General features: G+C 37.8%; 1 protein-coding gene and 1 long non-coding RNA gene across 5 annotated transcripts in view; one reads left to right on the top strand and one right to left on the bottom strand.

The window, feature by feature from the left end:
• Positions 1-1,175: 1,175 nt before the first annotated feature.
• LOC123376990 lies at positions 1,176-18,236 on the top strand. The gene is made up of 4 exons (XR_006582023.1): positions 1,176-1,311; positions 1,640-1,675; positions 15,347-15,426; positions 18,119-18,236. It is a non-coding gene; the product is annotated as an uncharacterized LOC123376990 (long non-coding RNA).
• The window catches only part of DACH2 (dachshund family transcription factor 2), a 491,181-nt gene continuing 473,613 nt past the window's right edge, over positions 2,489-20,056 (bottom strand). For 2 of the 4 annotated variants that reach the window (XM_045029325.1, XM_045029326.1), the window contains 2 exons: positions 16,821-16,886; positions 2,489-4,945 (listed from right to left, as the gene is read on the bottom strand). In XM_045029325.1, coding sequence (XP_044885260.1) covers positions 4,908-4,945; positions 16,821-16,886 — 104 coding nt within the window. In that variant the 3' untranslated portion in view covers positions 2,489-4,907. The remainder of the gene's footprint in view (positions 4,946-16,820; positions 16,887-20,056) is intronic. The other 2 variants (XM_045029323.1, XM_045029324.1) reach the window with 1 other exon arrangement.

Here is a 20,056-nt window from a genome sequence, read left to right as displayed (position 1 = left end):
CATCTAGAGCAGAGAGAATACATACACACCAGCAGCAGACACAATTTTCTACACTCTGGGTCAAAGTGGCGCCTCTCCCCTCCCACAATATGGCACCTGAGGTGGCCACCTCATTTCACCTCATGGTAAGGCCAGCCCTGAACCAAACCCTTTTTACCAACCAAAATGAACGTTTGCAGAAAATGAATGTATTTGCATATTTGCTGTTCATAAAAGGGGCCCACAAGCTTCTGAACGCCCCTCATTGAAAATTTTTTCAGTTCTGCAAACATCATTTGGGGAAAGATTTCCAAAAGCTGGCCTCTGTTTGTGTACCCATGAACTAAAGGTGCAGTAATTGAGGGTGCAAGTTTGTACTTGCATCCATTTGTACCCACAGTTAAGGTCATTTGGACACCTACATAACTGATTTGGAAATGGAAAAAAAAGGTAAGATTGGTGGCTTGTCTGAAGATATGTAAAGATGGCTCTGTACATGACACTCAAGATTGGTGTGTGAGAATGGGAACCTTTGGTTAAACTCTTTGGTCCTAGAAATGAGAAGTTACTAGAATTTCCAACATTTATTGTACAGTCAAGGGGAAAATAAATAATTTTTGAAAAGGAATTAAAATTATTAGTTTATTTATTTTTACTTTTATTTTGGCCTTATGCAAACTCTAAACAAAAGGGCATCCATTCAAAGCAAAAACTACACTGAAAAGAGTTTCATTTACTCCTGCCAATTTTGGTGGTTTTAAAATCACATTTATTTAATGGTTAAATATTTTTCAACAGGGGGAAACTGACTATGCATGGAATACAGTAAAAGTACCTTTACACAAAGTGTTGTCCAGTGCAAAGAGTTTTCAAACCGGTGGGGGGGGAGGAAGATATTTTCCCATCCTATGATAGAAAAAATCAGAGGCAGACTTATGGCTCCACCTATTAATAAGCTTTGACAAAAGAATTATGAATAAGCACCGCCCCCCATCCCTTTGACTAAGCCCCAGTTTGCCCCTCTTCAATTCTTTTATCAACTTGACCAGGAAGTATGGCATCCTCACTGCAGTTCTTCACTCTATCAACTTCCTCCACTCTACTTTCTAATTCTCTTATTTCCCTCTCTTTTACACCAGTCAAGAGGCAGACAGAGGAGATGGAAAGAACCAAGACAGCAGATTCATCTTCGGGATCCAAGAGCAAAGGGAGAGAGCAGAAGAGATGGAATATCCCATTCTACACATTATTTTCCTATTAAAGGCAAAGCCCTGTGAACAGAAGATGCTGCTTCTCTCACTATCCCTTCTCCTGATAAGGAAATCAGAAAAGGTAGGGATGGTATTGTTGGCTCCTTGGTGTCTTTGCCACCCAGGATTCTTTGGTGAAGCAACCAAACTCTGTTTCAACCTTCCCGCCTAAAATTAGTTGCCAGGAAACTGAAAAGAGCTGTTTCATAGTTTAGTAGCTCCTCACAAAGGTTGCAGATTGCCTGATTAGAAGCAGGACTTCCACATCATTGACCTATTCCTGTATAAAAGCCCTTCACTAGATGACCACTAGAAGAGATATGAAAAATTGTTTTTGCTTATTGCAAAACATCTTGACTGCATTCAAAAGTAGCTATATTTACCAGCTGTCCCAACTGTTTCTGTTGCAGGACAGCAGAAGGAGTTTATGACAAATACAATTGCTGGTAAGTAGTTTTCCTTTTTAATCTTCCAGTCTTAAATAATCTTGTACCAATAGTTGCTAAACATTTCCAGATTTTTTTTTAATTTTCCAAAGCAGTTTCACTATAGACACTTTAAAAACTTTATTCCTCTTTTAAAAATCATTTTTAGGCCCTGATCTTCATCCCAAAGAAGTTAATAAGAGTAGAATCTAGCCTGAGAAGAACTTTAGGCTGTCAAAAAACCCTACATTTACTAGTGAATCCAACCTGACTCTGACATTGTAGTGTGATCCTAGACCTTTGTGATTTTTCAAATTGCCAGCATTGTACAGAACAAGGAAACCATCTCAGTCACTAACATGGATTCGTACTGGCATAATTTTGAGGATCACTTGTAATACAGTATTACCATCTAATTGTAAATAATTAACCATAGAATTACAGTTCATATACTTCAGTGCTTAGGGACAGGCACAATGAGCTTTAATTAAGGGTGCAGTAATAGACTTAACTCAATGTGCCCTAGCTTTTGATGTAGTTAAATGTATTTTGTTTAATAATATGGAAATATGTTTGTTGCAGATACTGGAATTTAAGTGTTCTGACTTTGTTTTAGAGCAAGCAAAGCAATAATATAAAAAGGAATATTTGGAATGTTTAAATTATGGCATGTCCTGAAAAAAAAATTCTGCTTGTATTTATTACGTAGTTCAGAGACAACGTTTGCAGAAGTTTATCCTCATATTAAAAAAATTATCCTACAAAGATAAAATTAACCAAAATTTGAGTTCTACATTCTTACATTTCTAAAACATACAGTTGAGACATTTAACATTGCCAGTTTAATTTTTTTCAGCACATTAAAAGGATCACGTCATACGATTATTCAGGCATATTAGGGTACATGAGAACCAATACAGTGATTGCCATTGAAAAAGCCAACATTTTCCAACAATTACATATGTCAGTATGAGACTGCAGTTATTTCCTAGTTTACATGTGCTGAAATGCTGGGCACCTGCAGTACCATCACTTTTTGTACAGTTAACACAACTGAAAGCCCTTTAATCATCTTTGGATGCAGAGCACAGATATTACTTCCATAAAATATATGAAATATCTACAGTTTAAAACAATTTAAGGGACTTTTAACTTCAATTTTATATGCTTCTGTCTAGCTAATTTTGACTTGTTAAATGCATATTCATATACTGAGGTCCAAATTCAGCCCTCACTTGCAACACCTGACTTCACTGTACTAGAAGACACTCCACCTTGCATTTGGCCCCCACACCAGAACTATGTCATCATGCCTGTATTTAAGAAAGAGGAAGCTGCTTTGTTTTTCTGAAATGATCTATTTCTAATCATACCCTGCTTTGATACTAGTCCCATTTAATTGTGTGTGTGTGTGCATGCGCATGCATGTGTGTAAGGGTAGTAGTGCCACTGAACTCATGTGAGTAAAGGAAGTAGGCTCTGACATTTAATCAGTCGAACTAAGTGAGAAATATATATTGTGTGCACTTTGTTCCTTATTTTATTCTTTTCTGGCAATTGGGATGCACAGCATTTTGTACTTTAGTTTTTCACTCCATGTTCTGTGGAATAGTTGCAATTCTTCGTGTTCATGATAAAGAATCACAGATCCCCTATTCTAATACTCCTGAACAAGGACCAGTGCAAAGAAATGGCGACGTAGATTTTGATCAGCAGGCAAATTCACCACTAGTGTAACTCAGTAGACTTATGCCTGCTGTGCCAGTGATGAATTAGGGTCAGAGGCCCAAATCCTGAGCTGCCATAAATCAGCTTAGTTGCACTGACATCCGTGGACCTATGCTGATTTTTATCAGCTGAGGATTGGGGCCAGAATCTTCAGTGCAATTCCATTCAAAATCCATCAACACTATTACATAATCAGTTGAAGTGGCTTCTGTTGAATTACTAACAGCAGAGGAATCTCTCTGCATAGCAAAGGCTGAGCAGCATCCTGCCTCCACAGTGCTTTCAACATGGGAGCAAAGACCAGAGGGGGCATAGAAACTGAGGCTTCCCATGTTGGTAGTGCAGAATGCAACCAATACATTATTCATAGCCAATGCTTATCTTGTTCCTTTGAAAAATCGTATATCACTGGTATTTATCTAATAATTGCATAAAACATCTGTGAATGAGGGAGTAGAAACTAAACTGATTGGTTCCACCTAACCAATGCATCTTTCAATTACCTGTTTGAGCAAAGGAATGACTCAGGTAAGTTTTCAAATAGGTGTGGAATCTGTGACGTATAATAATTAAGAAAAATGCTTGATACCAACCCCCACTCTTTATTAATTCCTTTATCAAAATATGTATCCGTGCAAAATATCAGTTTTGAATTAAGATAAAAACTGTGGGAATCCATGTCCAAAAAAACAAAAAAAAGATTTCCAAAGTCAAACAAAAAGTTTTTAATACTGTATTCTTAGCAAGAACATTTTAACAAAGAATGTGTACTTTAACTTAATATGGTACAACAGAGAAACCATACTTAAAAGTTTCCATTATCTAACATTCTACTGCATATTCATTTTTTATCTTAAAAGACCAAAAGCCAAGCTGAACTGAGCATAAAAAAGCATCAATTATAATCCTCATATTACGTCAGCTATTAGGGTTTAGCTCACACTCTTGAATTGGTCATCTAATGAAAGGACAATTTTTACATCATTGTTTTAAAAAATGTACACACATTTTTCTTTAAAACGTAATATACTGAGTATCAGCTTCAGTAAACAAAGCTTAATTTATAAACACAATTGAAACAGCTCTATGTTGAACAGTTTCAGTGATAAACTGGACTTGTATGATGTACAGCCAGTGAGGACATTTGCGGCTTAATAAAATCATTGTGCCATTGCTATACAGTAATCACTACCTCCTTTAAAAAAAAAGTTAGTTCTTTTGGGGAATAATTCCTTTATGTGCTTAAAAATACTACAACTTCGTTCTATCTTCTGGGACCTAAAAATGATCGGTTGCAACAGGCTTGGTTTGGTATGGTAAGCTTGTAAAAAGTCTCGGTATATCTTAATGACAATACGGCAGTTTTCGATGCAGCAACAGTAAATTGCTTGAAATTGTCCTTCAAGTTTCATGCTACAAATCCTTCACACAGTACTGAAGGCATCAAAGGTTGGAAGGGATGTCTTTCATGTACTATACAGTCTTCAAATAGTGATCATTATATATTTTTCAACAATAGCTTCCTTCAGTACATAATAGTAGGTTTGACATATGTTCTGTTTTCTGAAAAAAATAAAAAGTTGGTTACATAGTGATTTATATATTTTATAAATGAAACATTTAGCGTTCTTTAACCGTGCAGTTTAAATTATCTGATCTGTAAGTGACAGCTCTTGGTTCGAGTGTCTTTTACCTCTGGAAAACAGGTGCCCCTGGGGCCTTATAAGGAACTAGAAATATAGACTCTTATGTATGTCACAGTTGGAAATAAGCTTAGTATCCAAGCAGATCCACCTAATTGGTGCTTTGACTATCCTCCTATATATGGTATGAGTTGTAGACTTTCAAATTGGTTTACAAATGCTTGTAATCCCAGCTATCTCTCATTATAAACAAACACAGTAGAGGCTGGACATTAAATATTTAAAATATCCACTGCCATGTATCACCTCAGCTCCTGTTGCCATCTGCTGCCCCATCTGACGTCTGCCATCTTTTCCAACCTTAGCTTTAGTCTCAAACCAGCTCCCTCCTACAAACCCCAGACTCACACCATCCACAGCATACCCTCCCTTGCTAAATTCCACTTATGACTCCTTTCAATCAAACCCAGCCCTAGTCCTCGAGTCATGATCCCTTCTCCCCCCACAGCATAACTCCCTCTTCGTGGCAGCTGTGAGTATCTGGGTTTGGATTGTGCATCCCCTGAAAACTGGTAGCTGCTATCAATGACTTGACAAATCCCAAAAAGCTGGATTTAATCATATCTCTAATTTTTACCCCCCCACAGGACAATTTTTAAACCAAAGAGGGAATAGTTTTAGTTCAAAACTTAAAAGTGCACTCCATGGCCAAATTCCACACTGACAGTCTGATGGCATTGTATTGCAAGGGATCTGCAAGGCAGATTTTGGTCCTACACATTTAAAAAAAATGGGGAATTGAGAACAATGTTCCTCTTCCCCTCCAATTCCTGACTGACTTACCACCTCTTTGTACCTCACACTTATGGTACAGATTCTTATCTCTGCACTACAGCAGTCTGGCTGCTTTGTAAATCCATTGCAATCAGCCACATTGTAGAACCTGGTATGCGGCTAGTGAGACCAAATATGGTTACAGCAAAGAAGAGAAAAGCCACTGTTCCCTTAGGTATAAAATCCTTAAAACTTAAATGACAGTTTTTCCTCCTGCCACAACCTTTAAAAAAAATTAACGTCTGTTTCAGAGGGTAGAACCATGACGTACTTAACACAGTGTTCAGAGTACCACAGAAATTAATGTAGTTTATATTGTGCAGAGTGAAATGTGGCTATTACAGACCCAACAAAGCCTTCTGCAAAGCAGTGCTATTGAAGAATAAAACTACACTGAAAATCAACATGGTAAGAGCCATAAATCAATGTGTGTTCCTTAGAAAAATGGTGTTTCACTCAGAACACTCCCCTCCCCACACAAGTCATTTAATTATTGTCTTTATTTGAAGAGACAAACAGAAGTCCACCCACGCATCTCATAAAAAAACTTGCTTGGGCACAGAGCCTATCATGTGTGATCTTCACATTCAGCAGCTTTAAGCCCAAAGACAAATAAATGATAAAATACCCACAGAAAGCCAAAGTAATATGAATCCATATTGCTAGCCAATAAACACTGAATCAACAATTCATGCAGCTAAACCTACTAGTTCTGATTCTGAAGATGGTAGCAAAATGATAATCTTGAGTAGCATTCTGTATAATGTTGACATCTATCCCATGACTGTTTTACATATGCCAATACTGAATACTCATAAGGAAAGAACCAGTATTGACCCGCTAACTGACACAGATCCTTGGAGCAATCTCAAAGTTTGCCACATTTCAATTTCAAAATGCATTTCAGCTATAATATGAGTGATTTATCATTTAGCAGTAGCTGTCAAAGTAAGCTCCTAGATAAAACAAAAACATCTGGAACCATAAACAGAGGAGAGCTGTAGCTGAATTTTAATCCAAATCTGACATGCTCACTTCATTAGGAACGGGAAACAGCTAATTAGTAATTGAATGTTTCATGTTTTTTAGAGGGCTCCTACTCTCCATGCAGAGATGATCTAATATATATTTTGGATGTAAACAAGAATAAAGATCAAGAAGAGCCAGGGAAAAACATCTCCCAAGGAATGTCTGAGAGCCAGGGAACCTCAGCAAGAGTTAGAGAAATGATAACATTTAGAGTGATAGCCGTGTTAGTCTGTATCAGCAAAAAAAAAAGAAAAAAAAGAGGAGTCCTTGTGGCACCGTAGAGACTAACAAATTTATTTGGGCATAAGCTTTTGTGGGCTAAAACCCACTTCATCAGATGCATGGAGTGAAAAATACAGTAAGCAGTATATATATTAACGCACATGAAAAGATGGGAGTTGCCTTACCAAGTGGGTGAGTCAGTGGCCTTGTTAGTACTGACCCCCCACTTGGTAAGACAACTCTCATCTTTTCATGTGCTGTAATATATATATCTATATACTGCTTACTGTATTTTTCACTCCATGCATCTGATGAAGTGGGTTTTAGCCCACGAAAGCTTATACCCAAATACATTTGTTAGTCCCTAAGGTGCCACAAGGACTCCTCATTGTTTTTGCTAATAACATTTAGTCTTAAGATTTATAGGAGAATGTTTGGGGAGTGAGTCAGTAGACATGCACATCTTGTGGCTTTTTTTAAAGCAGATTCACAAGAGTTCCTCATACTGCAGGCTGTAGATTATGTCTCCCATTTTAATGTATGTTTAACTAATGGATCGGTACTCATCTGGACCTATTGACATAGCAGATATTGATTGTCCTTGAAAATCATAGAAATGCCTTCAAAAGGGCCCTATTTAAGTCTCAAAGGCTTAGCTCATAGTGAATATGTGGGAGCCCTGATTCAGTAACACAAAAGCTCTGTAATCTGTAAGGAAGTGGCTTCTTTCCTAGTCCCCAAAAGCAAGATTTTCAAAGGTATGTAGGTGCCTAAAGATGCAAATATGCACTTTTGTAAAGTCCACTAGGAATTTGGTGCCTAATGCTCATTGACTTTCATTTAAGTTAGACACCTAACTCACTTTAGTGTAGGGCTACTCTACAGCCATCTGTATGTCAGTCAGGGTAAGACTGAAGACGTGTGATCCCTGACTAACATACCTGTGCCAGTGGAAGGCCCTAGTGTAGTTGCAATTATACTGGCAAAACTCTGCTTTTTCCAGTCTAGCGTGTTTGTCTCATGGTGGATGGTTTGCTGATATCGTTACATCCACACTGGGAGTACTTTGCGGGTATAGTGTACCAGTATTCCTATACCAGTAAGACCTGTCCTTAGACACTCTTGAAAAATCCCACAAGACACTGATCTGCAGCTTTAGGCCCCGAATAACTTTTGTTTATCTGGCCGCAAGTGTACATAGCATTCAGAGAGCACATTCACAGGGTTGGGTTTATATGGCGAGCTGGCTGAATACTGGCTTTTCAGTTAACACACAATTCCAAAAAATAAAAATAATAATGTATTTTGGATGAACCTGAGAATAAAATGTTTAATTTTTTTTTAATTTCACTAGTTTCAGGTCAAACAAAACATTTTGTTTGACCTAAACCAAAATGTTTTCTTTTGGTTTTTGACTTTTTTTTTTTAAATTGTTTAAAATTTTTATGTGGCAAAAAGATAGTAATTCAGTCTGAGACACTGCCTCAGGACAAAAGTTATTTTGTTGAGGGGGAGAGGACATGAAAGATCTCATGAAAGAGTTCCTTCTTCTCACTATAAACGAATTAAACAGAAAGCCTTTGTTGTGACATGGTGTCCAAGGATTCGTGTACTTTTACAAATACACAAACATTTCAAAGAGATTTTTGTGGCTGTTTTTTAACATTTCACAAGCCTTTCAACCGTGACTTATACCAAATGGACTGAAATGCCTTTTGGTCAACTAGTCAGTAACTGGAACAATGACGCACTAAACCAACCCAGTTAGGAAAATTTGGTTTAAAAATGTGAAAAACAGCTACAATTTTTATAGAGCCATCTCAATAGGAAAAAGAATAGAATTGTGTTTTAAAATTTCTTAAACTAGCTCCAATTTTGCAACTGTTTTGTAAATTTGAAAAATAGGTACACTTGGAAGAATGAACAGTTCAGCTAGTTCTCCTCACTTACACATAGGGAGCGGGAGAGGCTGTGTGTAAAAGCACTCCAGTCAGTATGTAATTACCCAGCTGTACTAATTTACACTCCTCTGCAGTGCATGCTGGGTGAAATTCACCCTATGCAAAGGGCTAGTACAGGGGCTATGCGCTCTTTAAGTTCCACATAAACATTAGTGTGTGGTTTCCGTGGCACTTAAGTGAAACATAGGCCTTGTATTGGCCCTTTGCACAGTGTTGAATTTCACCCCGAGAGATTATGTGACAAAAGGCACTAGCAAAGTGCTAAATATACACTTTTCTGAATCTGGACACATTTAACTGGAAAACCTGCTTTTTTCAGGATATCTTTTAGGGAAACCATAGCAGCAACTGCTGCTCAGTGTTAAGACTAATTCCACTTCACTGGTTTAAGGTGTTCTACCTAACCTAAAGCACTTCTGTTGAGGCGTAGTTCTGTGGACATCTTAAATGCAGTATATTTCTTGATTTTATTCTTGGTAAAAGTTAATAACTATTATAAATATTTAAAATTTGAGGGTCGGCAGTGATTATGTAACTTGTATGAGGGCAATATTGTCTAGTGATCTGGATTTTAATGCTGAAACTGGCTTGCTATTTAAATTTTGGCACTAACTTCTCTAAGCTTCAGTTTTCCAATCTGTTAAATGGAAGCAATGCCATTACTTCACTGCATAGGAGTATTCTGAGGCAAAATGAAGTAGTAGTCACACAGTGTGCTCTTAAAGACAAACAGCGAGGACTAGAATTAGACCTCCTCATTCCCAGCCATTCTTCTAGACCTGGGGCTGTCAGGGTTTGTTTTGTTTTTGTTTTTACACATTACAGCTCTATTTACCACACAAAGTTGAGATGCCCTGTTCTAGCATATTTGCAAGTATACCACCAGTAGGTATGTGGAGTTTATATTCAAATACCAACACTTCATTCAGAACTGGCATTCCCTTAATGACTTTGGTGAAGCTTAGTGCTTATAAATGTGATTCTGAATATGGAGGCTCTGGCATATTATGGCCATCCTGTGTCTACAAGGTTCTGTTTGGCAATATACAGATAATGAGTAATTTAAATATTTCTTGTTGCAAGAGTACTTATCAGACATCAGAAACAATTCTGTATTACTAGTTGTGCTATTAAACATCACTGTATGGCATTCTGTAATTCCACACAACCCCCACCTACAAGAAGTTAAAGTTTTAAAAGCATCCTTGATGCGGTTTGTGGAAGAAAGGCAATGAAATACGGACAAAAATTCATAGTACCGCAGAATATTCAGTATCTCTTCCCCGTAGCCAACTGCAATCCACATACCCTTTTATAGCATTTTATGGTATTATATAGTCAAGATTTGAATAAATCTGTGTTCAATAAATGTGTTCTTTTATTAGGTTTATCCCTTAATCAAATATTCATTTATGTGGGCTTCATTCTATTAAAAAATGAAATTATACAAAGGTGAGCAAATCTGTAGAGTTACAGTAGTTTAAAGCTTAATCTCATTCTCTAGGGGTAATATTGACAATATAAAAAGTGCATAAATGATATTCCCTAACACTGAAAAATGCTTATGAGCCCCCTGTGCATGTTATACTGTTTTACAACCTACAGTGAAATGCATGACTCGCTTAATAAGCAAGACCTTTAGAAAGCTTCCCCCCACCTCCTGCAATGTATAACATACGTAAAGATCTCTCAGTTTCTCTGTGAGCCAAATCCTATATTAATTATTGTAATTTTCCTGTAGGATTATGTTTTCTTTCCTATGGTAATTTCGAGGTATGTGTATCTCTCTTTTTTCCACAACATAATTGTTTAATAATTTTGAAGGCTTAATTTATATTAAACAGAACAAAATCTACAGGCAGTAGTTACCATTTCCATATATATTCACATTTCATACTTAATTTATCCCTCTTTTTTCTGCAAGCTCATTTGTTCTGGTCCTTCTCCTTCCCCCACCCCCAAACAAGTGTGCGAAGTCTGACATTTTCAGCCTACTGTTCTTGACAGTGCTCCTTTAAGAAAAATGAGGGAGGCAAATAAGCATAGAGCTCTTTAATAATGTATGAGAATTGTAAGCTCCTAGCTGGTGACTAGCAAACAAGCTGCTTGGGTTTAGAAGTCTCACGAGATGCATATAACTTTTGCTATCCTTATATCAAGTGTAGGCTTAGTTTCTGATGCTTTTGTTCCAATACATGGAAGAGATCATCTGACACTTTAATAATTGAACCATTACAATATTTTTTTCAGAAAAAAATATTCTTGTAACATTACAAAATTAAGTAGTACAAATTAACCACTGGAATCCTTACTCATCCATGATAACCAGGGCTGAAAACACCAGTGGATCCACTGACTTTCTAAAAGGAGTTCTTGGCAAGGGTGGGAGGTGCTTGGACTAATTTAGCAAAACAGAGAGGTATCATGTGTCTGCCTGGGGAAGCTACCACTATGTAGGGGTCTCACAAAACAAAAAGTTCCGTTGAACACGAAGGAAATGACAGACACACTAATTTTTTTTTTAACTCTACTAACAGTTTAAGGAACCCTGCAGAAACTACCAATGCAACCAGAGTGAGAATACTGCTTAATGGGAACAGGCATGAATGAGACAAAGCAGGATACATATAGAAGAGATAAAATGAGGCTTGGGCAGGAGATGGAAGATATTTGAGAGCCGGCTGGGCAGCAGTAGAAATATTAGGGCTCTATTAAATGAAGAGGCAAGGTGCCAGTCTCAAAGTGCCAGATCTGATTCCCTCATCATCCCCACCGCCCTACTTTCACAGGGCTTGGCCTGTTCTTACTGAAGCTCTGGCATTGACTTCAGTGGGAGTAGGACTGTGGGACTCAGTCTCACAAGGTGCCGAACTTCTCTCTTATAAGATGCTGAGTATCCTCAACCATCACTGAATGCAACTGGTTTCAGTGGGAGTGTAGGATGCACCTGGAGGCAGAATTCGGTACAGTGACAAAGTGGTGGACTAAACTGATTTTTTTTTTAAAACTGGGCTGGTTTCTGTTTGTCACAGAGGTTTGATTTTACAATTGTCTTTCATATATTGGGATACTAAAAAAGTTACTGTTGGGTTCCAGCAGATTTCTGACTAAATAATAAATGGCAAAATAAATTCTAAAGTTAAATAGTCCTTTATCTTTGCAAAATGTGTAAAGAAGCAAAAAGTTATTGATGTTTATTGACAGTCCTCTTGTTAAATATATTCCTGGCTTTTTCAAAAACAAAAATTACAGAAGCATTGTGTCACCTTGCCCTTGTACTTTATTGTGTATTTCTCAATATATTTTTTTAAATTTCAGAAAGGTCAGTTCCCCAATAGTGGCATCTGTTTACTTAAATTTAGGGCCTTCATACTTTTTATGTTGGTTCACCTGCTATTAATCTGTTTATTAAAAAAATAAGATAATGTGCTTTGATGATTGTATCAATATCCCCCAACAATGAAATACAGTCATACAAAAGTTAACTAAGGTATAAACATGCAAAAGGAGAAGTCTCCCTGCGATCATAAAATCATGTTATTTTCTGTTCAGCAGTTCATGCTACTGCTGTTCATGCTAATTAATTAAAGGAGCTGTTGCTGTAATGTGCAAACAGGGAATCTGAGAAACTGAGAGGGCTTTTAGGTCTCTGAGTGAAGTTAAGTCAATCTGGGTGCGGGCAATCAAATGTAATGAAATCACTTGTCAGTGCTAAGCTTGCAAAAACTGTGAAGTTTGACTAGGGAGTAAAAGGATTATAATTAGATTTCCAATAGGATAATAACTAAATGGCAGAAAGCAGTAAAGAGAAAATATTACTTTGTTAGCTAATGGTGCTGCTGTTCAGTTTTAGTTTTTATCAGCACACTTGTAGTTGCGCTAATTTAATTTGCTTTTATCAGCAAAAATGCACTACTCAAATGGTACTTGAATGTCATTTGCAAAAATCATTGATCTGAAGGTGCACTTAATGACACCCAGTATGTTTATTTTATGTGAAACGGAGATTGGTTGATAAAAAGGTTGATGTGCTATCTTTCTGGCCCACAAGTAAGTTATGGAAAGAGGAATGGAACGGTATTTGTGTGCATGCATCGCCCTTTCCTTCACCATTCAACTATGCAGTGGACATCACCACCAGAGCGACTATTAATTTTGTATTTTGCCAGCTGAAAAGATTTATCCAGCTTAAGCCATACTCGGCTGATAGACTAAACATTTAGGAGGATTGTGGGTATAATTACTGAGAAAGTTATGGGTCGGACTATCGGGACAAAATTTCAGTTCAATTAACAGAGAGAAAAGGAACCAACTAAACTGAAAAGATTTATAAAGCATATCAGAATCCTAGTACATGAACAGCTTGCATTAATAAAATCATTTTAAGAAATGAGCATAAAATATGATTTGACTTAATTATTGTGAAAGGTGGTCATGCAATATTTTTGTAATTCTCCTTTAAACCGTCTTAAGGAGATACTGGCAGTGGAACTAATTGAATTTCAAAGGAAAGGCACTATGTGAATGATAGATTTCTCTCCAACAGAGCTATTGACAACAGAAAAAGAAAAGTCCTCACTGATGCCAGAGATTTTTGCTATGAGCTGTAGATATTTTTTGGAAATAGCTTTGTATTAGGGATGCATGAATTGTTACCCCCACAAACAAAGCAAGCAAATAAGATGGTGATGGAGAATATATTTAAATTGTTAAAGACTAAAGGGCAGTTTTAGCTGCCAAGTTTTGTAAAAGTGTAATCAAAAGAAAATGGAAAAAGATAATACAGTATCATCATAGAGTAAAAGGACATGGGACACAGAGTTACATAGCAGAATTGCAGTGAAAGCCAAAACAAACCTTAATACTGTATTAGCTAGAGAGGGCTTCGTAATAGCCATTTTACAAGCTCATTGTGGATTTGTAAGAGTACTATCTAAGCTCACAGCACTCTTAAGTATGAACAGAATTGTCTGGAAGGGCTCCATGGCAGTCATTTGTTACTGGTGATATACTATGTTTAAGATGAGTTCTGATAATATTTCTACTCTTATTTCTCTGCATGAGGGAAAGAAAACCTTTTTTTGTGCTTGGACCTAACCTTCTGTTAGAACTGAAACTGTGATTCTGTAGTGTTTTTAATACTAGACATTGCGTGCACCAATATACAAAAAGATTCTTGGATTCTAGCACTTGCAAAATTCCAAAATAATTCTAGCAGGACATTTAGCTTCATCATTGTTAACCACTATGCTTAAGAAGAATGGAATTTTACATAATTTTGTGGACCCATTTAAAATAACACGAGAACATTAACTTGAACAATATCAGATGAAGACAATTATTTGCCCAGTTTCTGACAGATTTACAACTAAAATATACAGAGCCCTACTTTATGCAGTCATTTTTATATTTACAGGGGAGCACCAAACTGGGGAATGCTCAACCTAGCCTCCCACTCTCGAATTCTATCATTTAGGGCAGGGAGGGGCAAACTTTTTGGCCTGAGGGCCACATTGGAGTATGGAAATTGTATGGCGGGCTATGAATGCTCAAGAAATTGGGGGTAGGAGTGGGGGTGCAGCCAGAAATGATGAGTTCAGGGTGCAGGAGGGAGTTGGGGATGAGGCGTTTGGGGTGTAGGAGAGGTTCCAGGCTGGGACCGAGAGGTTTGGAGGGTAGGCGGTGGATCAGGGCTGGGGCAGGATGTTGGGGCATGGGGGGGTGAGGGCACTGGCTGGCGGTGCGGGATCTGGGGTACAAGAGGGGGCTCTGGGCTGGGATCGAGGGGTTAGGAGGGCAGGAGGGGGATCACAGCAGGGGATTGGGGCACAGGTGGGGGCTCAGGACGGTGCTTAGCACAAGCAGCTCCCAGAAGCATGTCCCCCCTCTGGCTCCTATGAGGAGGTGTGGCCAGGTGGCTCTGCATGCTGCTCCATCCGCAGGCGCCACCCCATCTGTAGGCGCCACCCCTGCAGCTCCCATTGGCCAGGAAACGTGGCCAATGGGAACTGCGGGGGCGATGCCTGTGGACGGGACAGCGCATACTATGTAGGAGCCAGAGGGGAACCATGCTGGCTGCTTCCTGGGCGCCCTGTGGAGTGGGGCAAGCCCCCCGACCCTTCTCCCCGGCGGGATCTGAGTGCCAGGTGTGGCCTGCGGGCCGTAGTTTGTCATCCCTGATTTAGGGCCTGATCCAAAGCGTACTTACCCCGCCCATTTGAAAATGTTTGCTTTTTCTTCAGTTAAATATGGAAATTTACTTCCTTTTCTGATAGGATTCAATCACACCTTTGGTTCATACCTCCATTGTGTGAACAACAATGATGTCAGTGCATTGGGGCTTCGTAAAGACAATGTAGGTATATTTTTAGTTTGCCAAATTTGAGTGGGAGGATTCCAACTATTTCTTTATTTATGAATATTAGTTTATCTAATTTCCAAATTTCAATACTTACAGCAAAACTAATCATTTATGTGCAATTATGATTTTTCGAAATTTAGTAGGTTACTGAAATTATCATTAGAAATACAAAACTAGTAATCAAAATGTCAATTAAATCATTTTAAAGAATATTCTAGGCAGAACTGGTAGCACTGTTATTAAGGTTGCATGACACTTTCCATTAGAAGACCCAGAAAAGGTTGCTTATTCCTTTGCCAAACTTTAACTGTTTCGGCTGAAATTTTCCATGCAGGATGTTTGCCTCAGAACGTGTTTGTCTGAAAAGAACGTCACTTAAAATTGTTACACCATTTCCAAGAGCAAGGCTTGGAAAAAAGTCATTGTTTTGCCTATTATTTGGGTAACCTTTTGTTTGAATAACTCTAGAATTCTGATGAATTTCAAGTCTCTGTTGCAAAGTAACAGGGGATGACCTTTGTGTGAGGGATATGCCATGGGTTCAGAAACGGACCAATGAAGGTCAGGGAGAGAAACTGAGGGTATGTCTACACTGCATCTGGGAGTGTGCCTCCATGCTCAGGTAAAAGACACTGTCTAGTTCTGCTCTGGTATGCTAAGAACAGCAGTGTAGATGTTGTGTAGAAGCTTGTCTGAGCTCAGGTGATTAGACAGTGCCACAACATCCATACTATTATTTTTAGCACACTAGCTTGAGAAGAGCTGGCATGTGTCTGTCTACCCAGGTTCAGAAGAACGGTCCCAGCTGCAGTGTAGACATACCATGAGAGGGAAAACACACTATGTGTGTAAACAAATATGGGTATATATATAAAATATGTAAAGACACTATTCTTTGTAATAATTTTGGCATTTGGGTTTAGCTATATTTGCACTTCGAATGATGATTTTAAATATATACAGTATGTGTATATTTGTGTATATAATATACATACACACACACACACACACACAACCCTCTGATTTTGACATGCAGGTAAATAGAGGGACTAAAACTATCTCAAAAGATGAGAAATTCTAAAAGGCATGTAAAATCACAAGACATTACACCTTTTGGAATAAACCTACATATGTGCTAGTTTGGCAGTTAAATATGAGACTTGCTTACACTGGATTAAAACTAATTTAATACCTGCACATCTAAATTTACTGTGTTTTTTAAATTGTTTTCTAGATTAAACAAAAAATTAACTAACAGACCGTTCTGCAATTTCTGCATTTGTCATCAGGCATGAAAAATTAGATCAAGCTGATACTGCATTGAATCTCATTTCTCTGGAATACCACAAATTATAGATTTTTAAATAACAGCGTGAAGTATACTGCACCTTGCATTGCTGCACTGTCATGTTGAGTTCCATTGTGTTCTATTTCCATGTCTGGGATTCCAGCTTCTGAAAAATGTGACACTTAAGATTAATGTCTTTGTCCTTCCTTGATGCAGCTTTAGAAAAATACTTATTGCAAACCAGGACGATCTTTAACTTTACACTAGTCCTGCATAAAACATTGGGATTTAACAGAATTTCCAGTAGTAAATTGTTTATCAAATGTGAAAAAGTATCACCAGTCTTATAGTGAATTATTTTTAACATACTTCACACATTCTCTGGTGATATGATAGTAATCAGCATATGTTATTAATATGTCAGTGAAATTCTCTTTTGGAGTACTGGTGCCATCTCTCACATGAAAAAAGTGGAAATTCAGATGTGGAAAATACTAAACTAAATTGCCCCATCCTAGCAGCGTACTTGCAAAGCAAAATATTAGATAGGGCAGCCAATGCCGTCAAGAGTGTCAAATGGTATGATCTGAAGCCATTGTACACTGTTACCTCCTTGCCCTAATTTTATGTCATGATAATGTCTTTAAAATATTCCGCTAAAGAAGACTAGCAGTATATCATATATTTGTTATAGTTATTTAAATGTTTTTTCTCAAGCTTGTGTTAACCTCTACTCTGTGTGTGTGTATAGATATATATCTATACACACACACAGAGTAGAGGTTAACACAAGCTTGAGAAAAAACATTTAAATAACTATAACAAATATATGATATATCTATACACACACACACACTTCAAGCAGCAATTGTACAAGATTTCTTTCCAAGTCTTTTCTAAGAATGCTTTAGGTCCCATAGCAAAATTATATGTTTAATAATTTGAAATGTGAAGCACTTCCAAATCTCTCAAAGGAAACTCCCACCAAACTGATTGCGCTCTTATTCCCAAGTTAGGAGAGATGTTCTAACAATGTAACACACACACATATACACGTCTGAACCATAGTTTAATGCTGATAATGTCTTTGTAGACAGTGTTTGTGGGTACTTTGGGGCTCAAACACCCAGGAGTGTTGGGATAACAGATGCCACTATGCCATTCAGTGCCATCAAGGATTAACATGAGGAGTATGTGATTTGAATTCATGCCCTCCCGCATCCTGTGGAAACATCTGCTTTCCCTTTATAATACAGCACTTAGAAACTTTGGCAGAGCCCATTTAAAAGGGACCTGCAAATATAGTTTAAGGAGTCATACAACTTTAGAATTTTGTGCTAAATGCCCCAATAACTATTCTGCTAGTTTAAAACTTACCTTTATTTTTTCCTCCTTTAGGTCTGTGACATCCAGACTTGCCAGTACTTGTTTGGTATTATGGACTAACATGCACTCAGCTGGTCCCATCCCAACCACCACTAAACCCTCACTAGGGACCAGTGCAGGTCTACAGAAGAAGGTAAATTCCATACTTGTATAGTGTTGCAAAGATTTTAATATTTTATCATATCTATAAATATTTACAAAAAAAATATCACAAATGACTGTAGCCAAATGAAAACAGGAGTACTTGTGGCACCTTAAAGACTAACAAATTTATTTTAGCATGAGCTTTCGTGAGCTAAAGCTCACTTCTTCGGATGCATAGAATGGAACACACAGACAGGAGATATTTATACATTCAGAGAACATGAAAAGGTGGAAGTATGCATACCAACAGGCAGAGTCTAATCAATTGAGATGAGCTATCGTTAGCAGGAGGCAAAAAAACTTTTTGAAGTGATAATTAAGATGGCCCATAGAAGGTGTGAGGAGAACTTAACATAGGGAAATAGATTCAATTGGTGTAATGAAAATTCAATTGGTGTAATAAAGCCAAATGGGCTTTCCTTGCCTTTACTGGTATTTGTATGGGCCCAATGTCACCAGCAGAGTGTATGCTGGTGCATCTCACAGAGAGAGAGTCACTGGGTCTGAATGTCATAGATCTGAAGGAATAAATAAGAACAAAGGCTGCGTTTTAAACTAGCAATAATCTGAATGTCCTCCTTTCCTAATTATCTGGGGCATTCAGCACATATTTCTAAAGGGTTTTATTAACCTTTTAAAATATATGCTGTATGTTCATAAAACAACAAAATCATCTGTAACTAACAATATCTGTTACAGGGACAGACCATCAGAGTTAATTAAAAAAAAAATTCCTCACAATCACCCTTCAAATTTTGTGGGCATAAAATTGTACCTGCAATTAAATTGCGGTGTTGGGTGCTAACGAGCTACCTGATTTGCCAGTGAAATCAGATTAACATCTAAATACCAGCATTTGTGCTTCTTGCAGGTGTTAACTGTAGACATCTACCTGATTGCAAATTAAGTAGTTGTCTAAATGTCTAAAGGAGCACAATTAATTGTAGATTTAACTATATGCTGATAAAATTAGTGGAGTACTGACAACCCTGACATGATTTTCAGAAATGCTGAGCATCTACAAATTTCAGTGAAGTCAATGGGAGCTGCAGATCCTTGGCACCTCTGAAAAAAAATCAAGCAAATGGATCTTAGGTTATATCAAAATTCAATTTACTTCAACACAGTCATCAGTTGACTGGCTGTGTAAACCTTTTGCTACAGAACTTGAAACCAAGTGAAAACTAGCTAGTTTCAGTTTCAAACACAGAAACTGAAGTGCTAATTTTTGTTCAGATCTCTTTAAACTCAATATTTTTTAATATCACTTGATAGAACGTGTTGTCCTTGGTTATTCACACATTTCTGGAAATTAAGTTGTGTGGTTTTGTTTTACAATACTTGAGATGGCTGTTAACCTAAACAGTCACAAAGATTTACACAATGTAGGGCTTGTCTACACTGGCATTTTACAGCGCTGCAACTTTCTCGCTCAGGGGTGTAAAAAACACCCCTCTCAGCGCTGCAAGTTTCAGCACTGTAACGTGCAAGTATAGACAGTGCACCAGCGCTGGGAGCTGCGCCCCTCGTGAAGGTGGTTTCTGTAGAGTGCTGGGAAAACTCTCTTGCAGCGCTGTGCTGCAACTACACAAGCCATGTTAAAGCGGCAGCGTTTTAATGTTGCCAGTCTAGACAAGCCCGTAGTAAGCTTAATAAGACTTCAGTTTGAACAAGTTCATAATGGGTTTGAACAAATTGAACGTTTAGAATGAAATTCAATAGTCATGAAACTGTATCAGCACAGATAGGAAAGTCACAGAACCTCATGGAAACTGAAACGTACAAGTTTCACACAGCCCCAGCCGT

This window comes from Mauremys mutica, chromosome 9, assembly GCF_020497125.1.
Source record: "Mauremys mutica isolate MM-2020 ecotype Southern chromosome 9, ASM2049712v1, whole genome shotgun sequence".
Classification (NCBI taxonomy): Eukaryota; Metazoa; Chordata; order Testudines; family Geoemydidae; genus Mauremys; species Mauremys mutica.
Note: the sequence above shows the minus strand (reverse complement) of the source record. Positions and strands in the feature narration are given on the sequence as shown.